General features: G+C 38.3%; 3 protein-coding genes across 4 annotated transcripts; 2 read left to right on the plus strand and 1 right to left on the minus strand.

Annotated features, from left to right (window-relative positions):
* Positions 1–160: 160 nt before the first annotated feature.
* On the minus strand, positions 161–7,353 carry LOC117302465 (Y-box-binding protein 1-like). The gene is made up of 7 exons (XM_033786420.1): positions 7,211–7,353; positions 5,923–5,986; positions 5,342–5,375; positions 4,441–4,530; positions 3,657–3,941; positions 2,465–2,692; positions 161–1,618 (listed from the first exon to the last, which is right to left on the minus strand). The coding sequence occupies exons 1-7, from the start codon at positions 7,269–7,271 to the stop codon at positions 1,556–1,558; spliced, it is 825 nt and encodes a 274-aa protein (XP_033642311.1). The 5' UTR covers positions 7,272–7,353; the 3' UTR covers positions 161–1,555.
* Positions 7,354–8,389: 1,036 nt separating this feature from the next.
* On the plus strand, positions 8,390–17,563 carry LOC117302733 (eukaryotic translation initiation factor 5A-2-like). Of its 2 annotated transcripts, XM_033786739.1 has the most exons (6): positions 8,390–8,484; positions 11,236–11,438; positions 12,374–12,478; positions 13,515–13,646; positions 16,071–16,154; positions 17,354–17,563. In XM_033786739.1, exons 2-5 carry the CDS (start codon positions 11,274–11,276, stop codon positions 16,131–16,133), a joined length of 465 nt encoding a protein of 154 aa, XP_033642630.1. In that variant the 5' UTR covers positions 8,390–8,484; positions 11,236–11,273; the 3' UTR covers positions 16,134–16,154; positions 17,354–17,563. The 2 variants fall into 2 exon arrangements, with proteins under 2 accessions (XP_033642630.1, XP_033642629.1); XM_033786738.1 differs by having other exon boundaries at positions 16,071–17,563.
* Positions 17,564–17,649: 86 nt separating this feature from the next.
* LOC117302732 (eukaryotic translation initiation factor 5A-1-like) lies at positions 17,650–25,961 on the plus strand. The gene is made up of 4 exons (XM_033786737.1): positions 17,650–22,891; positions 23,834–23,938; positions 24,669–24,800; positions 25,259–25,961. The coding sequence occupies exons 1-4, from the start codon at positions 22,673–22,675 to the stop codon at positions 25,319–25,321; spliced, it is 519 nt and encodes a 172-aa protein (XP_033642628.1). The 5' UTR covers positions 17,650–22,672; the 3' UTR covers positions 25,322–25,961.
* Positions 25,962–26,043: the final 82 nt, after the last annotated feature.

Consider the following 26,043-nt stretch of genomic DNA (forward strand, 5'->3'; position numbering starts at 1 on the left):
TACCATCAACCTCTCCCCATTACTCGTAATCAAGAAAGGTTTTATGATGATAATTATTTTGAGTAATTACCAATAGTTTCCACTGCCTTTAAGATCATTGATACTTATAGAAGAAAATATTCGGACACAATAAGAATGTTACTAAAACACACACAAAATGTTTCTTTGCTCAAACATGGTGTTTATTTTTTTGAGCCTCATTCGGATTTGTGTTGTAGCTTCTAAGGTCTTTACAAAGAAGTCTTTTTATATTTATCACAAATGAGATCTCCTGCTATAGATGGTAGAAAATGAAATGGAAAGAAATTATGCAGGAATAACAACAAAAGTGCCAAAAATTAGGAACTATAGTCCTCAAAGCCGCAGGGAATTAAATAAGAAAATTGACCTTTGGCCTGGCACCTGCCAAAACAAAATTTGAATCTTTCAAACTTATTTAAGTTTTCATTTTTTTCTTTAAATAATTTCATTTTTTTGTTTATAGATTAGAATTTCTAATCCCCCAAAATTCAAAAAATACTATCCCCAAAACAAAACTTTTAATGCAGCAAATGCAATTTGTCTTCTCTCTTTTTTTTTTTCAAGACGGATTTCAGATACAAATGAAACTTTTCAAAATTAACTTTTTAGTCAAATTCGTCAAATTTGGTACAAAAATGTCCTACAAAATGAAATACAACTTGTTGGCAGATACCTGGGTTTTGTACTACAAAACCACAGCCAAATCGGTCCGATCCAAAATGACACATATACCTCAACTACAAATACATTAACGTCTGCTCTACGAAGTGCCAGGACTTACGATCGTAAAAGTTATTCCCCAAAAAGTATTCAATATTGTTTCCATGGCATCAAGGTCTTGACGATATCAGCTATTGGAAGTGTCTGTAACCGTTTTTTTGTAATACTGTCCAATTGTTTGGCCTCAATTTATTAAGTAGTTCTTATATCTATGACTTTGGTTTCTTTATAAAAAATCATTGCAAATTGCCAAATATTGCAAAAGGTTTTTTGTATCCTTCGTGGTAAATTATCCGCCATAAAGTACTGTTTTTAGTTAGCATGCCGCAGACGGCCAGTATACACCAGGCGTCTCATGACAGGTGCATAAAACACCTGCAAAATTATTGGTAGGTACATTGATACCAGAGCTAAATGTAACGTCATGGTATACATACACATTGTAGGCAGAGTTTGTAATCCTCTACAGGTTGGAGTTTCTTGGAAGTCTCTTAACTATTTTTTTTTTTTTACCGGTTTGAAAAGATTGTGCTGAGTTTCTGGTATTAATACATTCCAAATACTACATACGGCTGATATAAAAACAGGCCTTAAGTGTACAACTTCGCAACTATGGATCACAAATGCCAACTACCTTAATTTCACCAATCGTCTCCACAGACAGGGAGTGTGTTTGTTATCATTTGCCTTCCATATCTCTCGTGTCTGAAAATAATATTTGCAGGATGTTTGATCCCACATGATGTTGCTATGTCCTGGGTTCTATGTGGGCGTGTTTGTGGGTGTCTGTCTGCCTGGCCTAACTTGGTGTTATTCACTCATTGACTTCGGTAGCTTCTGGTGCAGCGTGCTCCTCTTTAGGACCAGATGGGCTTCCCTATAAGGTAAACAAAAAAAACATGCAAGTCATTAGGCCTGGGCGACGAGTGTCGTAGCAGCGACTTTTTATTGCTTAGACCAGCCAACACTACTGTGTCCAGCCGAGACTACTGTGTTCAATTACTCAATTAATTGTGCAGCCAGGATTACTACAAAAACAGTCGCGTACCTGTTTGGTGAACCAAGCTATAGAGTTGTGCACTAAGCAGACGCACAATTGCGTCTGCGTCAAGCACCCATTTCCAGGGTACTAAACAGCGCGATGTTACCTCATTTTTGCCAACCAAAATGTTAGTGCGCACGGTTTTGTGCAATTTACATCTAAAAGGGTCCATTACTCTCACTGGGTTCACTAGCCCACAGGTCAACTCTCATCCCTCCACTATCTTCATCTCAGTATAACTCCACTTTATATTTGCACTTGGATAAAAATTGATTTAGCTTGCCCTGCGATAAACTGTGAGGGCTGACAGTTCTCAATCCTCCACAACCACACAACTTGAAGAGGATTTTATACAGTTTATATAGTTCACGTTAACAGGGTGAGAGTCATTGCTAACAAACAAAGTCTGAAACGGGTATATCAATTCTATAGGTACATTGAAATGATGGCATTTCCACATTTTTGGAAAACCCTGGAGTTGTAGATTCTAAGGAGCTTTTGGGAACAGTGTCTGCAGCATTAGAGAAGTAGACCAAAGAGTAGCGCTAGAGAAGTAGACCAAAGAGAAGTGAAAAAGAAATAACCTTTGATTTTCTTCGCCAGGCCGACATAAAAAGTCTGAATTCAGATAAAAGTCTGAAAAATCTCATCCAGGGCTGACTTTAATAAAATACAACTTACCTCTCCAGCAGAGCCTTGCTTTTCGTTGCGTGCACCTGGAGGTCTGCGTCTGCGGTAACGTCTTCGTTGAGGGCGCTGTTCTCCCTCGTTCTCCTTATTCTCATCACCACCACCTCCTTCCTCGTCTCCTTCCTGGCGACGTTGCTGTCTGTAGTTACGATAACGTGGACGGTAACGACGACGGGGTTTCTCCGAATCCACGCCATCTTCTTTGTCACCGTTCTCTTTCTGTGAATAAAATAGACAATTATGCAAAAAATAGTTTTAAAAAGATTATTCATTGGTTATAAAGCGACAAGTTTCACAAAAAGTTCACATTAGATTTTAACTATTTCTGCATTGTCTCATAACAAATCTTTGCTCAACCCACATAAATCATTTTATGCTCCTTAAAGCCTTAAGAGACCATTCATTTATGTACAATCATCTCCATATGCCCATTCATTGCTAATTTTGTTAATGTTTTGCATCGCTATTTTCAGGTAAATGTCTGGAAAAATAATGAGAAACAGAAAGACAAGGTTTTGTTTTTGAGTTGTACACACTATGTTTACATGAGAAACTTGAAAAATGTCAAATCAATCCCAAACGTTTTCTTTGCCCTCCATTGTTTGAGCAAAAGATGTTCAAATATTGTGGCCACTCTGGGCATTTTGGTACAAGCCCCTTGCAGCCACTATTGTCTCTAAGAGTTTAAAGGCATGGACACTATTAGTAATATTGTAAATGACCAGTCTTCTCACTTGGTGTATCTCAACCTACTTGTATGCACAAAATAAGAAACCTGTGTAAATTTGAACTCAACTGGTCGTCAAAGTTGCAAGATAATAATGGAAGAAAAAACACCCTTGTCACACAAAGTTGTGTGCTTTCAGATGCCTGATTTTGAGATCTCAAAATCAAATTCTGAGGTCTCGAAATCAAATTCAAATGTTTTAGTGGAAAATTACTTCTTTCTCAAAAACTATTTTACTTCAGAGGGAGCCGTTTCTCAAAATGTTTTATATTAACAACAGCTCTCCATAAGCCTTTTTGAGGTATGGTGGACGTGATACGCGCGCGTCACACACCGCAACTGATGCCACGCTCAGCATGTTGGTGGTTATTAGGTTTACGTGTGAACGCCGTGTCGCCTAAAATGCGCACTTCACTGAATAACATAAGTGCTTATTCTAAATTAAATGTAGCTTACCTTTACACCAGCTTCATCAGAGTCCCCTGCTGGACGACGGTAACCACGATTACGGTATCTCCCTCTTCCGCCTCCTCTTCCTCTTCCTGATCTCGGAGGGCGACGCCCCTCTGTGTTCTCCCCGCCCTCTGAGGTACCACCCTCTTCCTGCTCCTCACCGTCCTCTCCATCCTTACGGCGACTGTAGTAATTACGGCGAGTACGGAATCGACGTCTGTCTGGGGCATACTTGCTTCCCTGCACTGCGGAACCGTCAGGACCAGTCACATTACTGGCTTCTTGGCCCTAAAACAAACAGTACCCAAATGCAGATGTAAAACACTTCTTTAACCATGCATGCAACTACAGTTAGAATTTTTTTTTTTTAAGAAAGTGGCAAACACACACAAAAATTCTTCCAGGTTGTCAATGTTCAGTTGCAAAGCTGAGAAACCAAGATTGAGGGGGCCTGGAATTTCACGGCAGAGGCCACGGCCTCGGTTGCCCTGGTCTTGGCATTGGTGCCCCTTCGAAAGTTTCCCATAGACTTTATGATTTTCCAAAGGAATGCCCTTTGCAAAATGAAAATGTCCTTGTCTCTAAAAGATGAACTTCCCCAAAAAGGTGCCTGCCAGTTATAATAAATATCCCTTTCTTAAAATTGCAGCCCTGGAATTACACAGGGGTCTTGGCTTCTGATACCAAGGTCTTGGCCTTGGTGCCCCTTCAAAAGTTTACTAATGGAAGTGCCCTCTCTACAAATCGAAAATGGCTTAACTAGCCCTTTCTATGATTAATGATTTACCTTTCTTCCAGCAAGCACATCAAATTCAACTGTCTCACCATCCCCAAGACTGCGCAGGTACTTCTTGGGATTGTTCTTAGAAATGGCAGTCTAGAAAACAAGAACAAACATCCACTCAAATCAGCATTGGTCACTTTAAATTTTAAAATCTCCAGTTTGTGATCCCCCCTCTTTTTTGTCTTCACAAAATTGTGGAGAACTTCGAGTATTATCAATGGTTGACAGTAAACATTCTATCCAAGGGTTTCTGGTTCACCAAGAATACACCGATCCAGTAGGCTCCGCCTACGATGCACGTGTGAGCAAGAACACGTGGAGCTCTCCAATGCCTTTCTGCACAACTCTGCCGCGCGCGCCAAGATACGCGCACGCATGTCGGACCTTATTTGTCGGACATTGGTCAATACGCAATGGGGCGGAGCTTAGTGGATCGGTCTATTATGAAGAAGGAATACAGAGATGCAAAAGGTTTAGTTCTACTAGTAATAAGAATTTTGTAAACAATTTTAAAAGGTATTGGACACTTTTGGTAATTGTCAAACACCAGTATTCCCACCTGGGGTATCTCAACATATGCATAAAATAACATGATGTTGTTTCCATCCCTGTTTATTGGGCCTCAAGTATTTCTGAAACCATCCCAACTCCTTAGGAGTATGCAGCACCAACAGCCAAACAAGTGCAGGTTGCTTATAATTCACATCAATAAACCTATACCCTCATTGGTACCCCTTTACACTGGGTGGTGAGAAGCATTTATAGCGTCTTTGTTGCCCAGGAACACAAGTGTCTGGACCCGAATTTGTACCCCCACTCTGATGACTCAGGCATCAGATCAGAACTTGAGTTTCATGATCTCTACCGCTTTCAAAACATGTCAGAAATTTAAAAAAATGTTTACCTGATGGACGAAGATGTCGTCCTGCGTATCGTCCCTGCAAATGAAATGAAAAGAGAATTTGAAATAAAATATCAAAAAAACTATTGATGTATTTGTTTCTACTATCGCTCTATGACATGTAGTTTACCTTTTTGTTTGGTTGCTATTGTATTTCGTAAGCGCTTTGTATCGCTTTGTAAAAAGCGGTACATAGGTAAGGTTATTATCATTAGTATTTAACATGATTTTTACCAGGATCTTTGGTCCTTGGGAGAAAAGTAGGACAATGTTTTTGAGTACAATAGCTGACTTATGGTGTAGGCTTATGCAGACTTCAGGCTATTTACCTACAGTTTTTCTGATCCCCCCCCCCCCAAAGCACCAAAAAACACCAGACGGCGAAATGTCAATTTCCACCGATTAGAAAAATATCAAGCCTGAATTACTGAAACTACTTCAACTTTATGAAGCACACTGTTCTTGAGTTTTCTACTAATAAAGAGGAAGTCAGCTGATCAGATGAAAGTTGTATGTCTTGTTATGACATTTTGTGTTGCATTCTTTATCTACAACTTTAAAAAGAAAGAAATAATAAAACCTACCGGTTGATGAAACCGTAGCCACTTCTTACATTAAACCACTTGACTGTGCCCGTGACGCCACTGGCTGTAAAAACATTGAAAAGAAATAAAATTCTTTACTTAATTTTAAAATAAGTTCATTAAAAAAAAGGGTTGTTTGAAAACATCCTTTCAATTAGGTCTAGAGGGAGGTTACATCCCATGCTTATCCAATTAGTCAGTACAAAACATCATCAGCTTCTGTAGGTGCCTGTACCGCTTCTGGAAACATGCTTGCACTCAGATTAGCAACAAAGCAGGCAACTGCCCAACCAACCCTGAAGTTTCAGCTTTGATTTGAGAGGGCAAGGCCATTTTTAGTTGCAAAGAAGGGTATTTTTAGGAAATCTTGAGTTACTTATGACATGTGTGAAATGCACATCATACTGATAGTGATGGACACTAAGTCTGACAGTTGACGACCAGTAGCAATAAATATAAACTGTCCCATTTGCTTGGCTCAGCATACTCGGCGCAAGCCAGTCTAGCTAGCTAGGCCGCACTTCTAGTGATTTCTACCATCCGTGGTTCTACAGTTGCCCTGCCTGTACTGCAAGCACAGGTTGGCCTGCCCGAGCCACGATTGACGCTCCAAAATTGTATAGGTAACGAAATATTGACAACTAAATAAGTTAATTATTTGTTGAAAAGCTTGAATATCGTGCAAGTTTTTCAAACACATGACATGACCAGATAATAGGACTTTCTTTACAAATACACAATAGCCTTAACAACGAACAGTTTAAAAATAAAATAAATTTAATAACTATTTTATGAGGTATTTCGAACCTAACCAGAATAATTAAAGGCACTTTGAAATTAAATTTCTAAATTTGTAACAAATTTAAATGTCGACCACGAGATCGAGTAGGGACTCTACTTACTACTAGTCCTCTACCTACGAGCAGAGTTGGGAATTCTTGACAGGAAGATAATTGTAAACATATTTTGTTACAAAAATGAATCGCAATTTGGCAGTCCATGGCCATGTGTAGATAGGCAAATGTTGTAAGCAATCAATCCTAACCAAAGATGGGAGTGTGCGCTCATTACAATTAATTTACGCTGGTAAACCATGCGTAAACCAACAAGAAGCATGGCTCCAAATTTATGGGCGGGTACCAATTCGCCATTCCACTACCCACCACACACACATCAACTTCGCACCTGCCATGTTTTTGAAGGCAATTTCACGATGAAATAGTTGTCATTTTTTACCATTTTCTCAGCAACGCCAGCACCTGAAATCTTTATTTTTACACCATCTTACCCAGCAATACCCCTTTCGATTGCTCGTCAACCTCAGGCTGTTGTTCAGAGTCCTCAGTCATCTTTTTAGGCAGATGTTCTTACCGGGCGCTGATCTTACTCCCCTTCGCACAACGATCTTTCTTTGTGCTGACAAAATGTCGGCACACGCGCTATGAATTGTGGGAACAAGGTGACGTTTTGGGCTGAGTTAAAGAAGAATGTTCACAGGGGTGTTTTAAAGTAGTGACGATAAACTTTTACTTTCAATCAAAATTTCGTTTTCTTACTGATTTGATTGCTCTAACAATCATAATTATCCTTTAAAAAAGTGAAACAATGTTAAAAACATCTCCCATCCATTGTTTCTAAGAAAAAAAACATTTCCAAAAATGACGTTTCATAGGGTCTATATATAGCATGTGCCATTCTCTTTGAAGTCTTCGAGAAAGACTCTAGTCTTAGGGCCAGGTCGAAACGTCAGACAGACCATTAACGATTTTGTTTTGCAATTTTACCATTGGTCCTTTTGGTAAGTTGTTTGCAACAGCCAATTATATTTTCTCATAAAAAAAACCTGTGTTATAGGGCGCTTGGTTTTTGAGTGAGAACACTGCAAAACCGATGGCTTTTGAGAGATGCTCAACAACACAATTAAATATAACTGTCGTTTGTATATAACTGTCCTAAAACTTCCCGCCAGGAAGGTGCAATGGTTCAGGTTTTTTTTTGTCAAGGTTCAATGTTAAGATATTTTTCACAATATCAAACAAAAAAGAGACATAGTCAAATTAAATTAAATTAAATGAAAATAATCACTAAAAAGACGTCATAGCAGTACGTCAGTAAAGTATACAGATACAGCATAGACAAAAGGGAAGAACTAAAACAAACGATGACACTGCATGAATAGGTAGGGATCCATTTTAGAAGCAGAGCTTGCTATGGTCCCTAATTTCGACGTGTTTTTGTTTCGACAGAGAATAACAATTAATATTATTGAGTTTGTACTTTCATGAGTATCTGACCACTAAGCGATGTCAATGTTCTGCAAGTGTGCGATTATCATAAAATATATTATCATAAATACATTGCACTCGCAGACAACGCCTATTGCTACAGTGAAAAAAGTTAAGACAGTAGAACACCCCTTTTATTCGGATCATTCCAATTCATGGGGTATCGCAATTGAACCATTTTGAGTAGCCCCTCCCGAGACAAACCTTAGTTGGCCTGGGAATGCGCATGCGTTGTACCTGCATCGTCGACTCTCTTTTCCGTTCGCAGGCGCCACATGTGAGTAAAACACCAACTTTTGATCATAAAATTCCCCGATATTGACGAAGAACATTACATTTTTATATATCATTTTACAATACTTGTTATACTCAATCTGTGTTTGTACCAATTTATTTTAAAAGTTTGTAACAAGCTTTATGTAGGTCTATTTTTTCTTGAAGTGAAATTCACAACTTAACTCAATATTTTGTTCGTGTGCTTGTGTGTACGTACACCGCAGTACGTGGACTTACAAAAGCAACGTGTTTTAGTTAACGTTCTCGTTGAGTCATGTGTATGTGTGTGTGTTGTGTGGATGTCGTTTTGTGGCCCTCGTGCTTGCCCCTGCGCGCTGCTGTTGGCAATTTGTCGGTAAAAAAAATAGGGATTTACTGGAGATTGCGCAATACACACGAACATTTTAATAACTGCTTTTCTTATGTTTACCTTTTTTTCCTTGTTGCATTTGCGATCTATGCCCATTTTCCCCATTTGTTTTGTAAGTAAACCAAGTCTATTATGGAGTGGACCATCCATGTGTCTCGTTAAAAAAAAATTCTTTTTTTTAAAGTTCCTAAAAAAGTTGGCAGATGAGTTTGGGGGGAAAGTTTCCGTATGCGTGTGGCGCCACCACTTTTTCATTTGATATGAAATAATATAGTATCTAATTTACGTCAACCCTTCAATGAGATAACCCTTTTTGTAAAAATGAGTGAAAAAGTGGTGGGAAAAGTTTCCGTATGGCGCCACCACTTTTTCATTCGAAATAAAATAATATAGTTAGTATCTAATTTACCTGATTGATATATCCCTTTTTGTAAAAATGAGTGAAAAAGTGGTGGCGCCATACGGAAAGTTATCCAAGTGGTGGCGCCATACACTACAGAATTATCCTAGTTGGCATGGTATGGACTACTCCTAGAACTATTTCGGTTTCGTCCGGCTATCGTCTCCCGTAACCTCATAGACGAACATCTCTCACGTGTTTAACGACCCATGGTTCAATGAATTTGGGAATCAGTAATCTCTCTTTTTTTTATTATTTTAATCTCGCCAAAATAAGCTCTATGTGTCCTTCGATATATCAATGTGCGAGGGGGGCGACCAGAGAATACACTCCGCAATCTCAAAATATGTTTAAAATGATAAATTCTTAACGTAATTTCGGATTCCCCATCTACTGTACGTGTTACTCCGTTGCCAACAATTTTGAAAATTACCCGACCTCGTTTTGCGAGAGTGCGTCACGAGAGGGCGGGTACGATCCGTGATTTGTGTACAAAACGTGTACACATAACCACGACGCTCGCACAGGGTACCAGTATGTACACTTTTTGCACACAGCCGTGTTTTCATTCGATATGAAATAATATAGTATCTAATTTACCTCAATGAGATATCCCTTTTTGTAAAAATGGGTGATAAAGTGGTGGCGCCATACGGAAAGTTATCCGAAGAAGTGGCTGTAGGATAGAGTATTCCCAGTAACCTTTCCCAATACAGACATCCCATCATGATTAATAAAGAATGTCCTGTTATGTTTATGACTTAATAAAATACTTTCCACTTTGCCATCACAAATGTACAAAATTTGTCTAAAATCAATAATTGAATTTAGATGATTTAATTCGTCTACAAAACAAAGTCTCAAGCTCAGTCCAAAGACAACTTTAAAATGCTTTACCTTACAGTACTTACAGGATTAATGAACGATTTACAGCATTAGTCTTCACAGCATTAGTGCTGGGCGAATAGTGAAATTTTGTTATTCGGATACCGCTGGCCAATAGTTTTTTCGCCTCTAGAGGGCGCTATTTAAAAAATAAATAAAAAAATAAAAAATAATTTTTAAATTGTTTTTGCCGCTAGAGGGCGCTGTTCATTTGTGAATGAGATCATATGGGCGGATTGATATTAGTTTTAGACGGTGTCACTCGGTTCATTCATAAAAATGACCAAATCTAATTTAAAGATGGCGATTTGCTTTTTCTTTTGATCGTGATTGACTCTACGTGAAGGAAAACTTTTGTAATCTTTGAACAAATTACGTCAGAAATGTCATTGTTTTAACTCTTCACGGAGGTGAGCATAGTTAAATACTTAATTTATGCTGTTTTATGCTGTCTTAACAGAAGTTTCTTAAGGATTCAGACAAAACATTCATAATCAGTTGTCGCCCGACGTCCGCGGATATTCGGATATTAAAGAATATCCGGTTACTCGGTTGTAATTACAGAATTATCCGGTTTGTAAATAGGTATTCGCGCCCTATGCGGATATCCGGTTAAGAAAAAAAAGGCATTCGCGGTTACGGATAGGAAAACCTATTCGCCATTAACCGGATATTCGAATAATTTGCCCAGGCCTACCCAGCATTGCCAGCAGATGAATACAATTGTTGATTTGTTTACTTCGTTTGGCATTTTAATGTCTTTGGTGTGAAAACACACACTTGAATTTTGATGACAATCTTTTTCACGTGACTGGATCCTGATATCTTCAACACAGTATTTTTACTTCACATAATTAACATCAACTAAAACAATAAAACATATTTTAAAAACAAAACCACGTCAAGAAGAATCTTACATTGTGTTGTAAACTTCTATTTTGGTTCTTCCCTAGCTAGGTGTCCTAATTGGTATCATTTGAGTAAAAAGTAAAGCCTTTACTAAAATCTGTTTCTGCTCTAAAACACTGACATTTTCTTGATAATCTTTCTATCATTGCAATTCTATAGTTTTTGCTTTTTTTTGTATGTTGTCGTAGCATCCAGTATTCAAAATCGTCAACAGCTTTGATCAACCATGGAAGACAATGATGATTTTACAACTGGCGAGTCTGGTGCCTCCGAAACATATCCCGCTCAGTGTTCAACTCTTCGCAAAAATGGTTACGTGATGCTGAAAAAACGTCCGTGCAAAGTGGTAGAAATGTCCACATCCAAGACAGGGAAACACGGTCACGCCAAGGTGGGTGTTCTGGGCAAATTTTTGTTCTCTTTAGCTGGATGTTTCAGGCCTGATACTTCATGGAGGCGATTGTTCCATGCCTCCTGGTCATTGCCTTGGTGCCCTTGAAATGCTCCAGTAGAAATTTCAATTTCCTCATACGGTGCCCTTTACCAAGGAAAAATGCCATGGTGCCCTTGCCATCTCAAAACCATAGCATACATGCCTAATGTTTACCCTAGCTCCCAATAAGCTTGGGCGATATCGATTTATTTTATTCACGATATATAATGCCGACAATATATCGCGATATTCGATATAATCGCGATTAATTAAATTTGACATCATCAGTCTTCAAACTCCAAGTGAAAGTTGTAGAAGAGACTGTCATAGCATAAGAGAGGTGTTCTAATGACCTATTCTTCTGATTTTACTCCAAACCTATGGGGTGCGATATGTCTCAGCTAGCAAATACATCGCGATATTTAATCGATATCGCGATTATCGCGATATATCGATATTTCGATTAAAACCAAATCCATTTGATATCGAAATCGTTTCCAAATTAATATCGCGATATTCGATAATATCGTGATATCGCCCAAGCTTAGCTCCCAAACCCACATAATGTCAATTCTCCTTTAGATCATACAGTAGTAAAGTCTTATAAGCTCAAAGGAACTGAACCCTTCTTAAAGACACAGGACAATATTGGTAATTGTAACAGACCAGTCTTCACACTTGCTGTATCTCAACATATGCATAAAATAACAAACCTGTGAACATTTTATGCATACATGTATTGGGATTTTGGTTGCTGTGATGCACCAAAAGAGGATACTGGTCTTTGACTATGACCAAACGTGTCCAGTGCCTTTAAGCAGCACTATGTATTAATGTCCATTCATGGTATGCAGTTTTTCATGTTAACACATATAACTGTCTTCTTGTTTCAGGTGCATTTGATCGGTATAGATATTTTCAATCAGAAGAAGTACGAGGATATCTGCCCTTCAACCCATAATATGAATGTACCCCATGTAAAGCGAACAGATTTGCAGGTAATAAATCGTTGTTTTCAATCTTACTAACGTTGACAGAATCTTCAAGCAGGAGCAGTTTACTTGTCATTTTCACTAGTCTGTCAGCATTTAAAAATTGTCTGCGCTTCAGTCACCATTCTTTGCTTACCTGGCAAGCACCACATTTCTAGTTCTGTTAGCGTAGAATGCCTAGTTACGTGTAGTATGCACGCAGACAGGTAAATATCCCCAGCTAACACATGAAATATGGTATTTGGATAACTGTACCTGGATAAGGATACTCTTCATCATGTTGTGTTGTCAGAGCTTTAGTCCTCTCATATTGACTATGGTAATCTCCCTTATTAAAGACAGTGGACACTATTGGTAATTGTCAAAGACCCGTCTTCTCACTTGGTGTATATTAACATATGCATAAAATAACAAACCTGTGAAAATTTGAGCTCGATTGGTCGTCGGAGTTGCGAGATAATAATTACTTTGACTAATTACCAATAGTTTCCACTGCCATTAAGTGCCACGTCATTTGAATTGGACAGAGCTCAAAGATTACAAAATAGTGCTGCTCGTTCCTATCCATTGAGAGAACATATTACCCCATCACTTGGGGAACTTCATTGCTTGAACAAAACTACACCCTCGTTATGTTTCCACTTAACTATCGCATTACACTCCTCCATGATTTCCTGGTCCACACTTGACACCACTCGCTTGAATGTTCCCTGAGCAAACAAAGTTCTATGGGAATTAGGGAATCTGCATATCTCGTGTTAATATCTTTCTAGTGCGCTTTGATCTTGATGGAGAAGCGCCTTATGAAATTTAATTTTCATGTTATGTTAATATGCTTGCCGTAAGAGCGGAATTCCCTGCTTCCATAAGTGCCAATTCTTTGCTTACGGTAAGCAGAGCCATGGAATTCCGCCCTGTTCTAGTTAACAACTTTTCAATGTTATACAATTTTGTAAATATGGTAAAATTTACCCTTTTGGTTCTTGGGAAAAACTGTTAAATTTCTAGAAAGTTAAACTTGTGGTTGATTTTCTTGCCCCAGTGCATTGGTTTAGAAGATGGATTCCTCTCACTTATGACTGATAGCGGAGAAACACGCGACGATCTGAAGATTCCAGAAGGTGATATTGGAAAAGAGATAATCGCAAAGGTGGAGAAGGATGAAACATTTAATGTAAGTAACATAGCTCATTTGGGGTAGAACTCACAAAGAGTTAGACTAGTCTTATCTCGAGTTTGGGCGAGTTTCTCGTCCTAAGTTAGGACTAGCCTTAAGTTTTTTATATCTCCCAGGACTAGTCCTAAGTTAGGAACTAGTCCTAAGTTCCGAAGTTCTTTGTTAAATCCACCCCTGGTGTTTTTGCTGGCTTCTTACAAAATGCAGCACAGTTCAGAATAAGCTGGTGGTGCCAGAATTTATTTTTTCAAATTTCTGAAATACTTCTGGTTTTTTTTGGAGAATCTTATTTGTGGGATAATTACCTTCCAATTCTCTCTCAAGAGTTTTGAAGTACACTTGCACATCAACACAAATGAAATAGATCTTCTCTGAGTGTTGTTTGACTTATTTTAATTGTGGTCTTGTAAGATCACTGCTGGTCCAGTAAGAATGTTGAGCTACGTGCAGTGTTGTAGCTAGACCAACTTTAGTGGTGGGCTGTAAATCCAATATAGTCCACCAAGGGCGAGTGGTTGAACAACATTTTTCATAATTATATACAGTCGACTCCCGTTATAACGAGGTCCGCCGGACTGGCCCATTTTTCCTCGTATTATCCGAATCTCGTCTTAAACGCAGCGCGCTAAATATAGATACATACGTCATCATTGTGCATGCACACAACACGTGTACTTGCATATACATGACATAATGGCCGCACGTGTGTACACACAGATGCATGGCAGAGCTGCAATTGACTATACTACTGTGTGCATAGAGTAGTATGTGCGATGTACTGCACAAACAAGCACAACGCGGGGATTATAAAACTGTTTTAACTAAGTTGGTTTAGTTTTAAATTCAATTTTAAAATCAATTTACATTTTACAAGATTGATAACAAGTGTAAGATTTTAACTTGCGTTCATGTTTTGGGAAGTTTCTCTTACAAAACTTTGGTCGCCGGCAGTTTATTGCCAATGCAATAAATAGAGTCTTGGTTTTCATTGGTAACCACCTGTTTAACGCTGGATGGTTCATTGCTGCTGCGAGACACCAGGGGAAATCTTACTGCTGCAATGCATACTGCACACGCTGTGAGAATTTTCAGTCAATAAAATAAAAGCTGGATTTTCATTGGTAACCACTAGTGTAACAATAGAAGGTTCATTGCTAACGCGAGATACCAGGGAAGATGTTCTGTGCATGTGTGTGCATGTGCAATACACTCGTCGCAGCAACACAAAATAGAATCTTGATTTTCATTGGTAAACACTGTGTCATGTTAGATGGTTCATTGCCAATGTGGGACACCAGGTAAAATCTTGCTTTTGCATTCAATAATATTGATCACGCAACTAGTTTTGATTGTAAGTTGCGGGTGTTTTTTTCTTCTGAAAATTTATAATGCGCTTATAAACTCAGTGGATCAGTATCTTTTCTTAAGATTTCCTAATGTTTGAACCATGCAAACCTCCTAATCCCACCATTGTCCGGAGTTTGGAATTCACAACCTTGCTTGCTGACTCGTGACTCCCGATTTCGGATTAGTGTTGCTAGCGGTAGCGTCCACTTAACACCACTATTGTATGTCTTAAAAGCCACAAATATCGACTTTACCAGCTGTACAGGTATTTCCTTTGTTGGTTTTTGAATTGTTCTCGCTATAGAAGGGTTTTAAACAATGTTTTGCTCGAAATGGGTCTCCCAAATTACCTCGTTATAACCGTGTTCTCGCTACTACCGTGCTCGTATAATCAGTATTTTAATGCATTGAAACACGCGTGGGGCCGTTCGGGACCGGCAAAAAACCTCGTATCAACCGGAACCTCGTAACATGCGAGCTCGTACTAACGGGAGTCGACTGTATATGGGGGCATCATTGCTGAATTGTAACCCGGCCCACCGTGGCTTCAACACTGGCTACAAACCATGCAGTCTTGTAGAATTCCCCCCCCCCCCTTTCCCGAAATTGAGCCCTGCTCAGCAGCACAGGCTTTTTACTCTCCATGGAGCTGAAATGGTTTAAGGAATGAAGTTAATAATAAATAATAATAATAAGACTTGTAATGCGCACATATCCACCCTGCTGGGTGTTCAAGGCGCAGTAAAACCAAAAACAAAACAAAAACAAAACACAACACAAAGAAAAACAGACACAACAAAATTAGTCATTGTTTTAGTTATTAGTTAATAGTCCAATGACTAAGGGTAGCAGGAACGAGCGGTCTAAGGTGCTGGTTTAAGGCACAGCACCAGTCATTTCGATGGCCTGAGTTTTAATTTCACCGCTGCCAGGATTTTTCTGCGCCTTGGAACACCCAGCAGGGTGGATATGTGCGCGTTACAGTAGTATTATTACTGTTAATATTATAATAATAGTCTTGTATTGGCACTTTACGAGAAGCCACTAATTATTATTTCTGTGTCTTTTATGTAGGTAACCGTTCTAAAGGCGTGTGGTGAAGAGTCTGTTATAGCTATCAAGAACGTAACTGTTTAAAGGAATGAGCTGGACGAGTGGGTTAGTATCATCACAATTCTAAATCAATATGGATAGCTACTTGTCATTTAGCACATCCACTTGTTAATTGATTGGTTTTATGATGGTAAGATGGTACATATGCAGAACAGTCAGTTACACGTGACCACTGATTGTGTATGAGCAGGAGGTTTTAATTTATATACATTCTTGTCGAGGATCTGGGAATCTAACAACCTGAAACTTACACAGTGGTAACAAACATCAACCACATTCGTAATAACAAACAAGTCGAAGTAGATAAAGTCATTGTGGTATTGAATTCTTTAACCAGTGTGTGGAGCAGATGAGATCTGTTTGACTATTGGTTTCTGTCAAGGGTCTTGTGGGTTTTTCAAAGCTGAAGGAAATTGCACATCTATGTGACTTTTATATTTTGGCTTTCAAAAGTATCCGGATGAAAAGCGAAGGTTGTTAGATTTGCAGATTCTCTAAGTTACCTCTTGCAGGTTACAAATATCAGAAAATCATTCTACTTTTTTTTTTTTTTAATCAATATTTGTTGATGCCGTTGTAGGCGCCTACATTGTGTTGCCTTACTGTGATACTCCATTTTAATATCCTAGTGCTATGCCATGCGGAGGGATCACTTACAAACTTTTTTGTCAATTTTACCCAAGTTGCATTTTATATCAAACTCTTAAAGGTGAAAGTATAAATCACAGAATCATGTATTGACCGTAACAGATCCTTAGTATTGTTTTATGACTCTATAGATCTTGAAGAGTCTTTGTTACGCTCTCGCCTTCACACAAAGGCCACATCCGAGGGCCCGTTTCAGAATCTGCTTCTAAAGAACCTTAGCGTTGTAACATAATCAATCACAGGTTTTTCCCCCTTTATTGAAAGACCATTTAAACAGAATATTGTTTGACCTTAAGACGTAGAATGTGTCAATTATATGACTAGAATGCTGCCATGTAAAGCCAGCTTTGGTTATGATATGGTGTTTTTCCATCCGAGACTAAAACCCAGATTTTGCAAGTTTCATGTGATATTTGCCCTCCAACAAAACTCAATTTACATCACACTTTACTGAACCAAGAAGTGTAATTATTTCACCCAATGCTTACTTCCAAATAAATTCAAAACTTACTTAGTGTGTATTATGTGGATTTATATAGAGGGCGCTACTCTGCGGTTTTCCATTGTATAATTACATTGTTCTGTTCATGCTGCAGCCATGATTGTCTGGGACCCAAGAGATGTGGTGATGCTCTCTTTGAAGTCACCAACTGTTTAAAGAGAAGCCAGACTAATTTTGGTTTGTGCCCATCTTTGATTGTCACTACACGATGATGACTGCACCATCAATCGGACCCTAATAAAGTTGTATGTTGGTTCTTTACAATGTATACTACAAAATGCTATTAAAACGTCTGGAAACTGAACTTTTTTTAAAAAGTGAACTGATGTGTGTTTATAATATGATAAGGGTTATCTTTGGGGGGGGGGCGGGGCAGGGAGCCACCCATTTAGTTTTATAGGCAAATAACGCTCTAAACTAAATGGGTGTCTGTCTTTAAGTGTTGAAGCTAACATGCAATTAGTTTTTCTCTTTTTCGGGTGGGGGGGGGGGGGAGGGAACACAAATTTGGGTGAAATTGGGATAAGGTTTTACATTGGTATGCCGGGGTACTGTATTTCTTTTGTTTGGGGATCTGTTTCAGTGGGGTGGAAGGGTGGGGTTGGGTAGGGAAGGGGCTTTGGATTTACCAGAGGGTATAGTGCAAGTTGGCGATAGATGGAGTTAATTCAGAATCTGAAACAAGGAGCATGCATGTAGTATTAAACAAGCCGGTGCATGTCCACAAAGTTTTCTATTACCAATTTAATTCTGTATTATGTAAGCACTGCTTCACAACATGCATTTCCGTTTTGAAAGAATTGCTGACTTTTCAGCAAGTTCCCAAATGAAACGTGGATACAAAAACTTCTTTTCTGCTTTCCCTGTGAAGTTTTTCTACTTTACAGAAAGTGACTCCCATGTTCACACTTATCAATCTTTTTTCAGAGTTAAAGGTGAACTTTTGTTTATTGTGCTGACTCTGTTGATAGCAAATATTGACTAACATGTGTAACTTGCCTGTCTCTGAGCATGGGGCAAAGATTAGGGTAGAAGCCCTTAAAGAAAGGTACAGTATAAGTGCCTCTCAACCTGGAATTTCATTTCAATCTCATCAGCCCTGGAATTTCATCTTTGGGCACTTTCTATTGAAAACCTTAAAGGGGCACCAAGGCAAGGGGCAATGGAGATTGTGGTACGCGCGTAATTCCTGGCTTGTATCATTCAAAATGGATACAAAAACTTCTTTTGTGCTTTCCCTGTGGAGTTTTTTCTAACTTCACAATAAATGACTCCCTTCACACTAATCAATCTGTTTGCAGATTTAAAACAAAAAATAAACCCATGTTGCAAAAAGTAAAAACTTATGCATCGCACTGTTGTGTTGTCAATGGCATGGATTTGGGCTAACAACTAACATTTTTGTCGTTTTATTGACTTCTTGTGTATTTGTAATTCATAAATCAAGAACTGCTGAAAGCTCAAACTGTTTAATTTGATACACTTTTACATCGAAGCTCTGTAGTTGTCTATTATGGTGGTTTCTTGTAAGGACACACAACTGTGTACATGAATATGGTTTCTTGTATAGGATATGCATGTACTATATGGTTTCTTATAGGACATACTATAAAAAGTCACTTTGTATGAAAAGGATAGTTCAACATTTTGGACTAATGTACTTGTTTCATGTATGTTGGCCTACTCATGTGTCCTGTGTACTCTGCTTCAATTCAACTTGGTTTTAAAAAAGTCGACAACCATAGTTCCAGTAACATCATTGCTTGTGAGCCGTGTGGAATTTACCAGCCTCAGCAATGTATGTAGAATGATTAGTGTAAATTTTGCCCACATTGGGGTAACCAGTTTTTGTTCTTCTTAATTCTGTGTGTACAAAGCTTGGTCGGTCAGCTCAAAATCTGGATTAAGATCTCATTTGCTATGTGTTTGTTGCGAGTAACTTTTTCATACATGATGACTTTACTGTCGGCTTATAAAACTGATCAGTTAGGGTTGAGTGATATATCTTGCCCTAAAAGATGCTATCAGTTCTGGCTGTGCTGTTTGCTAAATGAACATAACTTATGTACAGCATAAAAAAACATTATCTGCCTTATGATATTCTTTGCTTTTATGATGATATTTTAAATATATTTTTGTCGTAGTGATGAATCTGTTCTGACCAGAGTGAACACATTTCTGGACATAAATCATACCTCATGATTTTTCTTTTTAAAAATGACTAGCATATTGGCAAAATTGTAATTTGTGCCAAACTTAATTTCCACTTTCTTGACGATAATTAATAATGTGTACGGCCTCGGTCAGAGTACAAGAGAGCGCTATACCAACTTGTAGTACAATTTTGAAGTCTGTAACAATCAGATTTGTTCAGAACTAATTAGTTAATGCTTCTAAATGCTTCAAAATTTGCGAGTGTTTCAATGAAAAATTGAATCTCTTGCAAGTTTCTTGGTGTAGCACTCCTTTGTAAAAAGGTTGACCATAAATTTTATTGACATGTGCAGGTTTTTGAAAATGATAGCAGGGTGTGATAATTTTTGTACAATAGACCATTGCATAGTTCGTCCATTATCTGGTTCCCCGACTACCAGTTAAAATCTCTAGCAACAGTTGTGCGAGGTCCAGTCTAGTTTTGAGAGGGGCCCTGGAATTTATTGCCCATGTGTAGTTGCTTGCCCATGTGTCGTTGCTATTATTCAAGTAGATGGATATGGTCTGTTGGATTTAATTATTACTCAATTCAAAGTTTTGAAGCAATATTTTTTCTCGTGGTGGATTTTTATTTTGTCTAATACTTTTTTATTTTCTTTTTCTCATCAAAATATTTCGTTGCTCATATTGTGACAATGTTCAATTTATTTTCACGACAAATTTTGTTCATAGCATTTAGAGACGTGTAGGTCATTTACATGTTTAAAACGATATAGATTTACTCTAGAATACTCTCTTTTAATTTCTTCGTAGTCTGTCTAAAATCATGAGATTATTTACAAAAGTTTAATATCAACTAATAATACGTGGTCACTTTGGGTCAACGAGTTTTAAATTGGCATCACTGCACAGCTGAAGTATGGCGTCTCTATTCATTGTAAAAACTACTATCTTGCGGCAGCCATTTTGTTTTTCATCCATGTTAATGTTCCCAAACGGAGGCTGGTGGGATAAGAGTCTGGTTCCTTTTTTGTATGATACAGAAAGTATTAAATGAAATTATTGCAAAAAAGGAACTAGACTAAATGGCTGTAGCATATTTTAACGGTACATGTACATTTTTGTAAATGTATACTGTACATTGCCACAATATACAAATAGTACCTTGAATAGTCTTTGATGCAACATTTACCAAAGTTCGGTAGCGATGACGTCATTGCAGAGTCTGCCATGTGGTCGTTTGTCAAGTCCACAGTTACAAAGATCAGATCAGTTTTATATTTACTATTAATCTTCTGTATGGACGGCCACTGGTAAATATAGCGAAGTAAACAAACCGTTAAAAGAGTGGTTGGCAACATATTTGATTGCCTTGTGTTGTTTCACAGTTAAATTGATTCAGTTTTTATACTGGCTGTTCATAGTTTCATAACCAACAATTGTAATGTTAAGAGAAACTTTGTTATTGAATGGTCGAGAGTTGGTAAAATGAAAACAACAAACAAACACTTGTGGACCATTTTACCACTCTCAACATCACGGAAGGCAATACAGATATGGGGAAAATACACTTTTGGGGACACTAGGTGGCAGCAGACTCGCTAGATAATGTAAAACCAATGTTCTTAAAAATAATTATGCGCATGTCCATAACTCATGCCTGTATAACTACGTTATAACAACGGGGATTTACATGTCATGCGTTTTCGCGGTCGTAACCAATAACTGTTTCGGTTGAGTTGGCCATGGGTTATCACTTGCCAATGACCGAAACGGTTGTTGGTCACAGCCGCGAAAACGCACCCTCTAGTATGTATGGTTTCTGCAATCTTGTGGTTGGAATTGTCCAATTGATGACATCATTAAGAGTAGTAAAATTGCGTCCAGGATAGACCAGTCCAGGAACTTCAGTGTCTCTGTGGTTGGCTGTGCAATACATTTCCCTCAAGTGCCATCTAGCCTGGCTTTACCCGGTCATTGGAGGCTTGTTTATGGGAGAAGAAGCATGTCAGCAAATATAATACTATGGTCGGTTCTCCACTAGACATTAAACTAACTACATGTACATTGTACATGTTTTCAACAAGTGAATAGTTTGGGCACATGAGAGCGTACTTGAAGTGCTGTTATGGCCATAATTATGCATGACGTCATGTTAAACGTACCACGTCACTATGACCTCAATTTTATGATTCCAAACTGATTACGCGTTCGATTGCTAGTTCTCTCCGAATTTTAACTACATGGTATGTTAAAAAAACCTTTTGACTTGATCATGCAATGCCAAAAACAAAACAAATTGTGTTCTTTAAATAATATTGTATGCATTAAAACGAAAGAGTATACTGGCCATACCAGTAAATGGTTTAGTAATGTTAGTAATACTTATTTTGAACATCTCATATATAACTTGTTTGGTTAAAGTTAAATACAGATCACTTGTAAGTTGTATCCTTACACACTCAGTATACAAGTGTACTGCACATGCTTGTCATAGTACGTGTCCAGACCCCCTAAATCAACAAAAAAAACAAACGAAAAGGATAACTAAAATTAACAAACAATAGTGCCCAAGAAGAATGAGGGAAGACAAGCAGGCCCACTTGTACGTCATCATAAAACGAAAGTAGTTTTCAATGGTTCCCTGAATAGTTTGACTGCGTAGCCTATTTTGAATAATGTTCTGAGAACTACATTTTCTTTTCAAAATTCCCTTCTAAAATTGCCCCCCCCCCCCCCCCACCACCACCAACTCTGCCCCTATGCACCCTCGCACTCCCCCCTATTATACCCTCCATCCGTTCCCATTAGCAAAGCTTTATACTAAGACAAAGTTCAGCCGATGGGCGTGGAAAACCCCTGCAGTACACATACAGCATAAAACGAAGGCAGACCATCCCACCACCAAGGACATTGCACAATCAAGTGCAATGCTTTGTACAGTTACGCATAGTGATAACTGTGTGGTGCAATACATTTGCGTAGCTATAAATTAAGACTTCAAAAACCTGTTCGACACAACAGTTCCTGCATTCGTATCGCTGCACCATCATGTTCTAGATTTTGTTCTAAATTTGAAGTATTGTAATAAAAAACTACATGCCAGCGAGTTGTAAAATATCTCAAAAAGTCTGTACATCGTGTGATGCCTTAACCGGGTACATGTCGAGTAGGGTTACTGCAAGTGGAATTGGCTGAAAACAATCTAGGATACAACTTCATAAAAATTTGACCCATAAATAAAGAAATCTACTCCAAGATGCCAAGGAAGACTAAAGCTAGTCGCAAGACGGATATGAGTTTGGAGAAGAAGATCCAAATCTCGGAAGATTTTGAAGTTGGGAATGCTGGCGCCTCCAAGACGTACCCTCTGCAGTGTTCCGCACTTCGTAAAGGGGGGTACGTGATGATGAAAGACCAGCCATGTAAGATCGTAGAAATGGCCACGTCTGCACCAGGAAAACATGGACACGCAAAGGTTTGTAAACAACTTAACCCTTAAGTTCTTAATTATCGGTAATGTGATGATGGATTCAATTTATTGAGGAAATTTATTTATAGTTGAGGGCCCGGGATTGTTTTGTTCGGTTTCTTTTACGTTTACTTGTAAACAGACGCCCTAAGGCCTAAAACCGAAGAGAAATTCATATTAATTTGCGTAAACAAATTTCGAACAAGTTGTCAAAATAATAATGCATGTATTGAATCACTTATTCACTTATAATAATTATTAGTCAGTTTTAACACATTATTGATGTTAATTAATTATGCACATCACATAACGTCATTTGAGAAGGGCGCCCTCTCCTAGATGTCAAAAGAAAGGTTGTTCATTAGCCAGTCATGTGCGCCGCGCGTACAACTTTTTGTTCACCTTTAACATGGCGGTGTGGCAGGAGATTATGCCCCCCCCCCCCGGAGATTCGGTCCCCCAGTTGGCAACCTGTAAACAAACTTCTTCTGATAGCGCCCTCTTTCGAATCATCCTCCTAGAGCCCACGTTAATTTCCCATTTTCCAATTCTCTGGCGGACAGAATTCCCCGGGACACCGGCTTGTAAATGTACGTCAATAATTTTAAAGCCCGGTTCATACTTCCTGCCTGCGACATGCGAATGCGATGCAAACTTGACGTCACAACCTTCCTTTCGCAGCGACTTTCGCAAGTGAGTAGTCTAGAGTTGAACTGCTGCGAATTATTCAGAAGAAGCTTTCTTTCAGGAAGACACACAATAATGCGTCCCGAAATGTCGGGTATGTTTTCCACAATCAATTCAGAACGTAACAAATCACTTCCTTTAAGATGAGATAATGTTATAACCCCTTGACTCTGGACCTATATCCTAACACACTTTTTTGCGTCAAATTAAGTGTTTTCTTGAAACAAAATACAAACAATTTTGTTCACTTTGATATTTTAGATTCACCTGGTTGGGATTGGTATTTTCTCCGGGAAGAAACAGGAGGTGATCTGTCCGTCCAGCCACTCAATGATGGTGCCACATGTCAAACGCGAAGATTATCAGGTAAAGAAATAACGGACAATCCAAGTAAATACTTTATAACTGATTACTTTCGGTTTACTTTAATTGAGGCTTGAAGCTTCGGCTTACGGTGTCCCTCTTTGCTGCATTGGGTTCGCGTTGGTGCGGCTGTGCTTCCAATGAATGACATTCGTCCAAAAGTGCACGCTGGATCTTGTTTTCTGTCGCCTCTATATGCGGGTTTGTGAATCCATCATGAGTATTCTGTGGATTGTTACCAGCAGGACTACCACACACACTGGCCCCACCCAGTTTCATAAAGCCTGGAAAGCCCCTTGCACACTAGATCTCATTTAGCATGGGTCCCCTGCTAAATTGTAGCATGGCTGTAAAACCTTTTAAAATGTACCTCGTGTGAAAGACTACTGTCCAAATTCTCTTGCGAAATCATTTTAAACACTTATCTTGCTAAAATTAAGCTGTCGCATGTGAACAGCACTTAAGCGTAAAAACTTGTTACAGAAAATTATTGCTTTACAGAAACTGGTTACCAACCAAAATTCAATTAAGTTTATTATTATAACTCTGGTGCCCCACCTTATTGCTTAGCAAAGAATGTTGCCGAGCAACATTGTCTGCTAAATTAAATAATGGGCCCTGTGTGCTAATACCACACCAGTGTACTGTATACAAGTTTAGTCCACACAACGTTCAAATAATTGCTAATGCATTTTTTTGACTAAATTTGTATTTGTTTTTCCTTTTCTAAAAGGTGATTGGCGTTTGGGATGGGAGCATGAATCTTTTGGACAACAAGGGCGTGGTCAAAAACTTTGTCTCTTTGCCAGAAGGGGAGCTCGGGATTGAGATTCAAGCACGCTTCGAGGCAGAGGAAGGTATAATGGTAAGTTTTCAATGTTTGTGTCTCCTTTCTAAAAGTTTTTGTTTACCCTCAACCAGTCCTGTCACTGTCCCTGCAAATACAATCTTAATCGAAGTCCCTTTTAAAGGCACTTGAGACGCTTGGTAATTACTCAAAACATAATTAGCAAGAAACTTGTAACGAGCAACGGAGAGCTAGCTGTTGATATTTTAAAACATTCTGAGAAACAACTCCTTCTGAAGTAACGTCGTTTTTGAGTAAGAGGTAATTTCTCACTGAATTATTTGAATCGGGCTTACTCACACAAAATTTTGTGGAACAAGGGTGTTTTTCCCCCATTATTTTCTTTGAACTTTGATGACCAGTTGAGCCCAACTTCCCACAGATACGGGTGGATATTGATACTTTATTTAATAAATATTATTTGAAGTCTAAACGCTATAAATAATTTGTATTTTATTGTTTGATACATCAAACAGGTTACTGTCATGTCAGCTTTGGATGAGGAAGTCGTTGTCGGTTTGAAGAAACTGCCCAAGTAAGAATCGGTAAACATCGACTTTGATCGGCAACTGTCGACAGTAAAAGGATGCCATTGGAGCTATAATTAGCTTTCAAGTAGTTTTTAGATGTTGAAATGAACATATTATTAGATTAGAATTTAAATGGGGTTTCTTTATATTTTATTCCTCTAATAGTGTCTGATTAGAAAATAACACAGCTTTAAATGAAATATAGAGCACCAAGTCGCAATGTTTGATTATTTGAAGCACAGAAAAAAGCCACATAAAAATCGAACCGAGAGATTTACAATTTGAATTCATTCATAATTTTACTTTAAAAACGTAGGTGGAGTGATGACATTTATTTCTAATATACAAAAAAAAATGGAGATTGCTAAACAAAGTATCATGTTAATCAATATTGCAGTATGAAATTAACTAATGAAAATTGGAGGTTTTGGGTTCTTCACATGTATCCACCAAGACCATGTGTCGAAATCAGACATCGACTATCTGCGGCTTTTGCTAAAAACATGTGTTAGGATGTGCTTATTGATATGTTAATGCATGCAGTAGCCGCAATGTTTGATAACATTTAAGATGCTCTTCTAGTTTGTTTAGAATCCATGACTTATAAATGCATTATCAACATTGAATAAAACAGTAGTATAGTATTGCATTTCTTTGCTTATAACATGATTTTCTTGTAATGTTTAGCCTTTAAAAAAAATGTGAAATTTCATTGCAGGGTATAATATTTT

The sequence above is a fragment of the Asterias rubens genome, chromosome 18 (assembly GCF_902459465.1).
Source record: "Asterias rubens chromosome 18, eAstRub1.3, whole genome shotgun sequence".
Lineage (NCBI taxonomy): Eukaryota > Metazoa > Echinodermata > Asteroidea > Forcipulatida > Asteriidae > Asterias > Asterias rubens.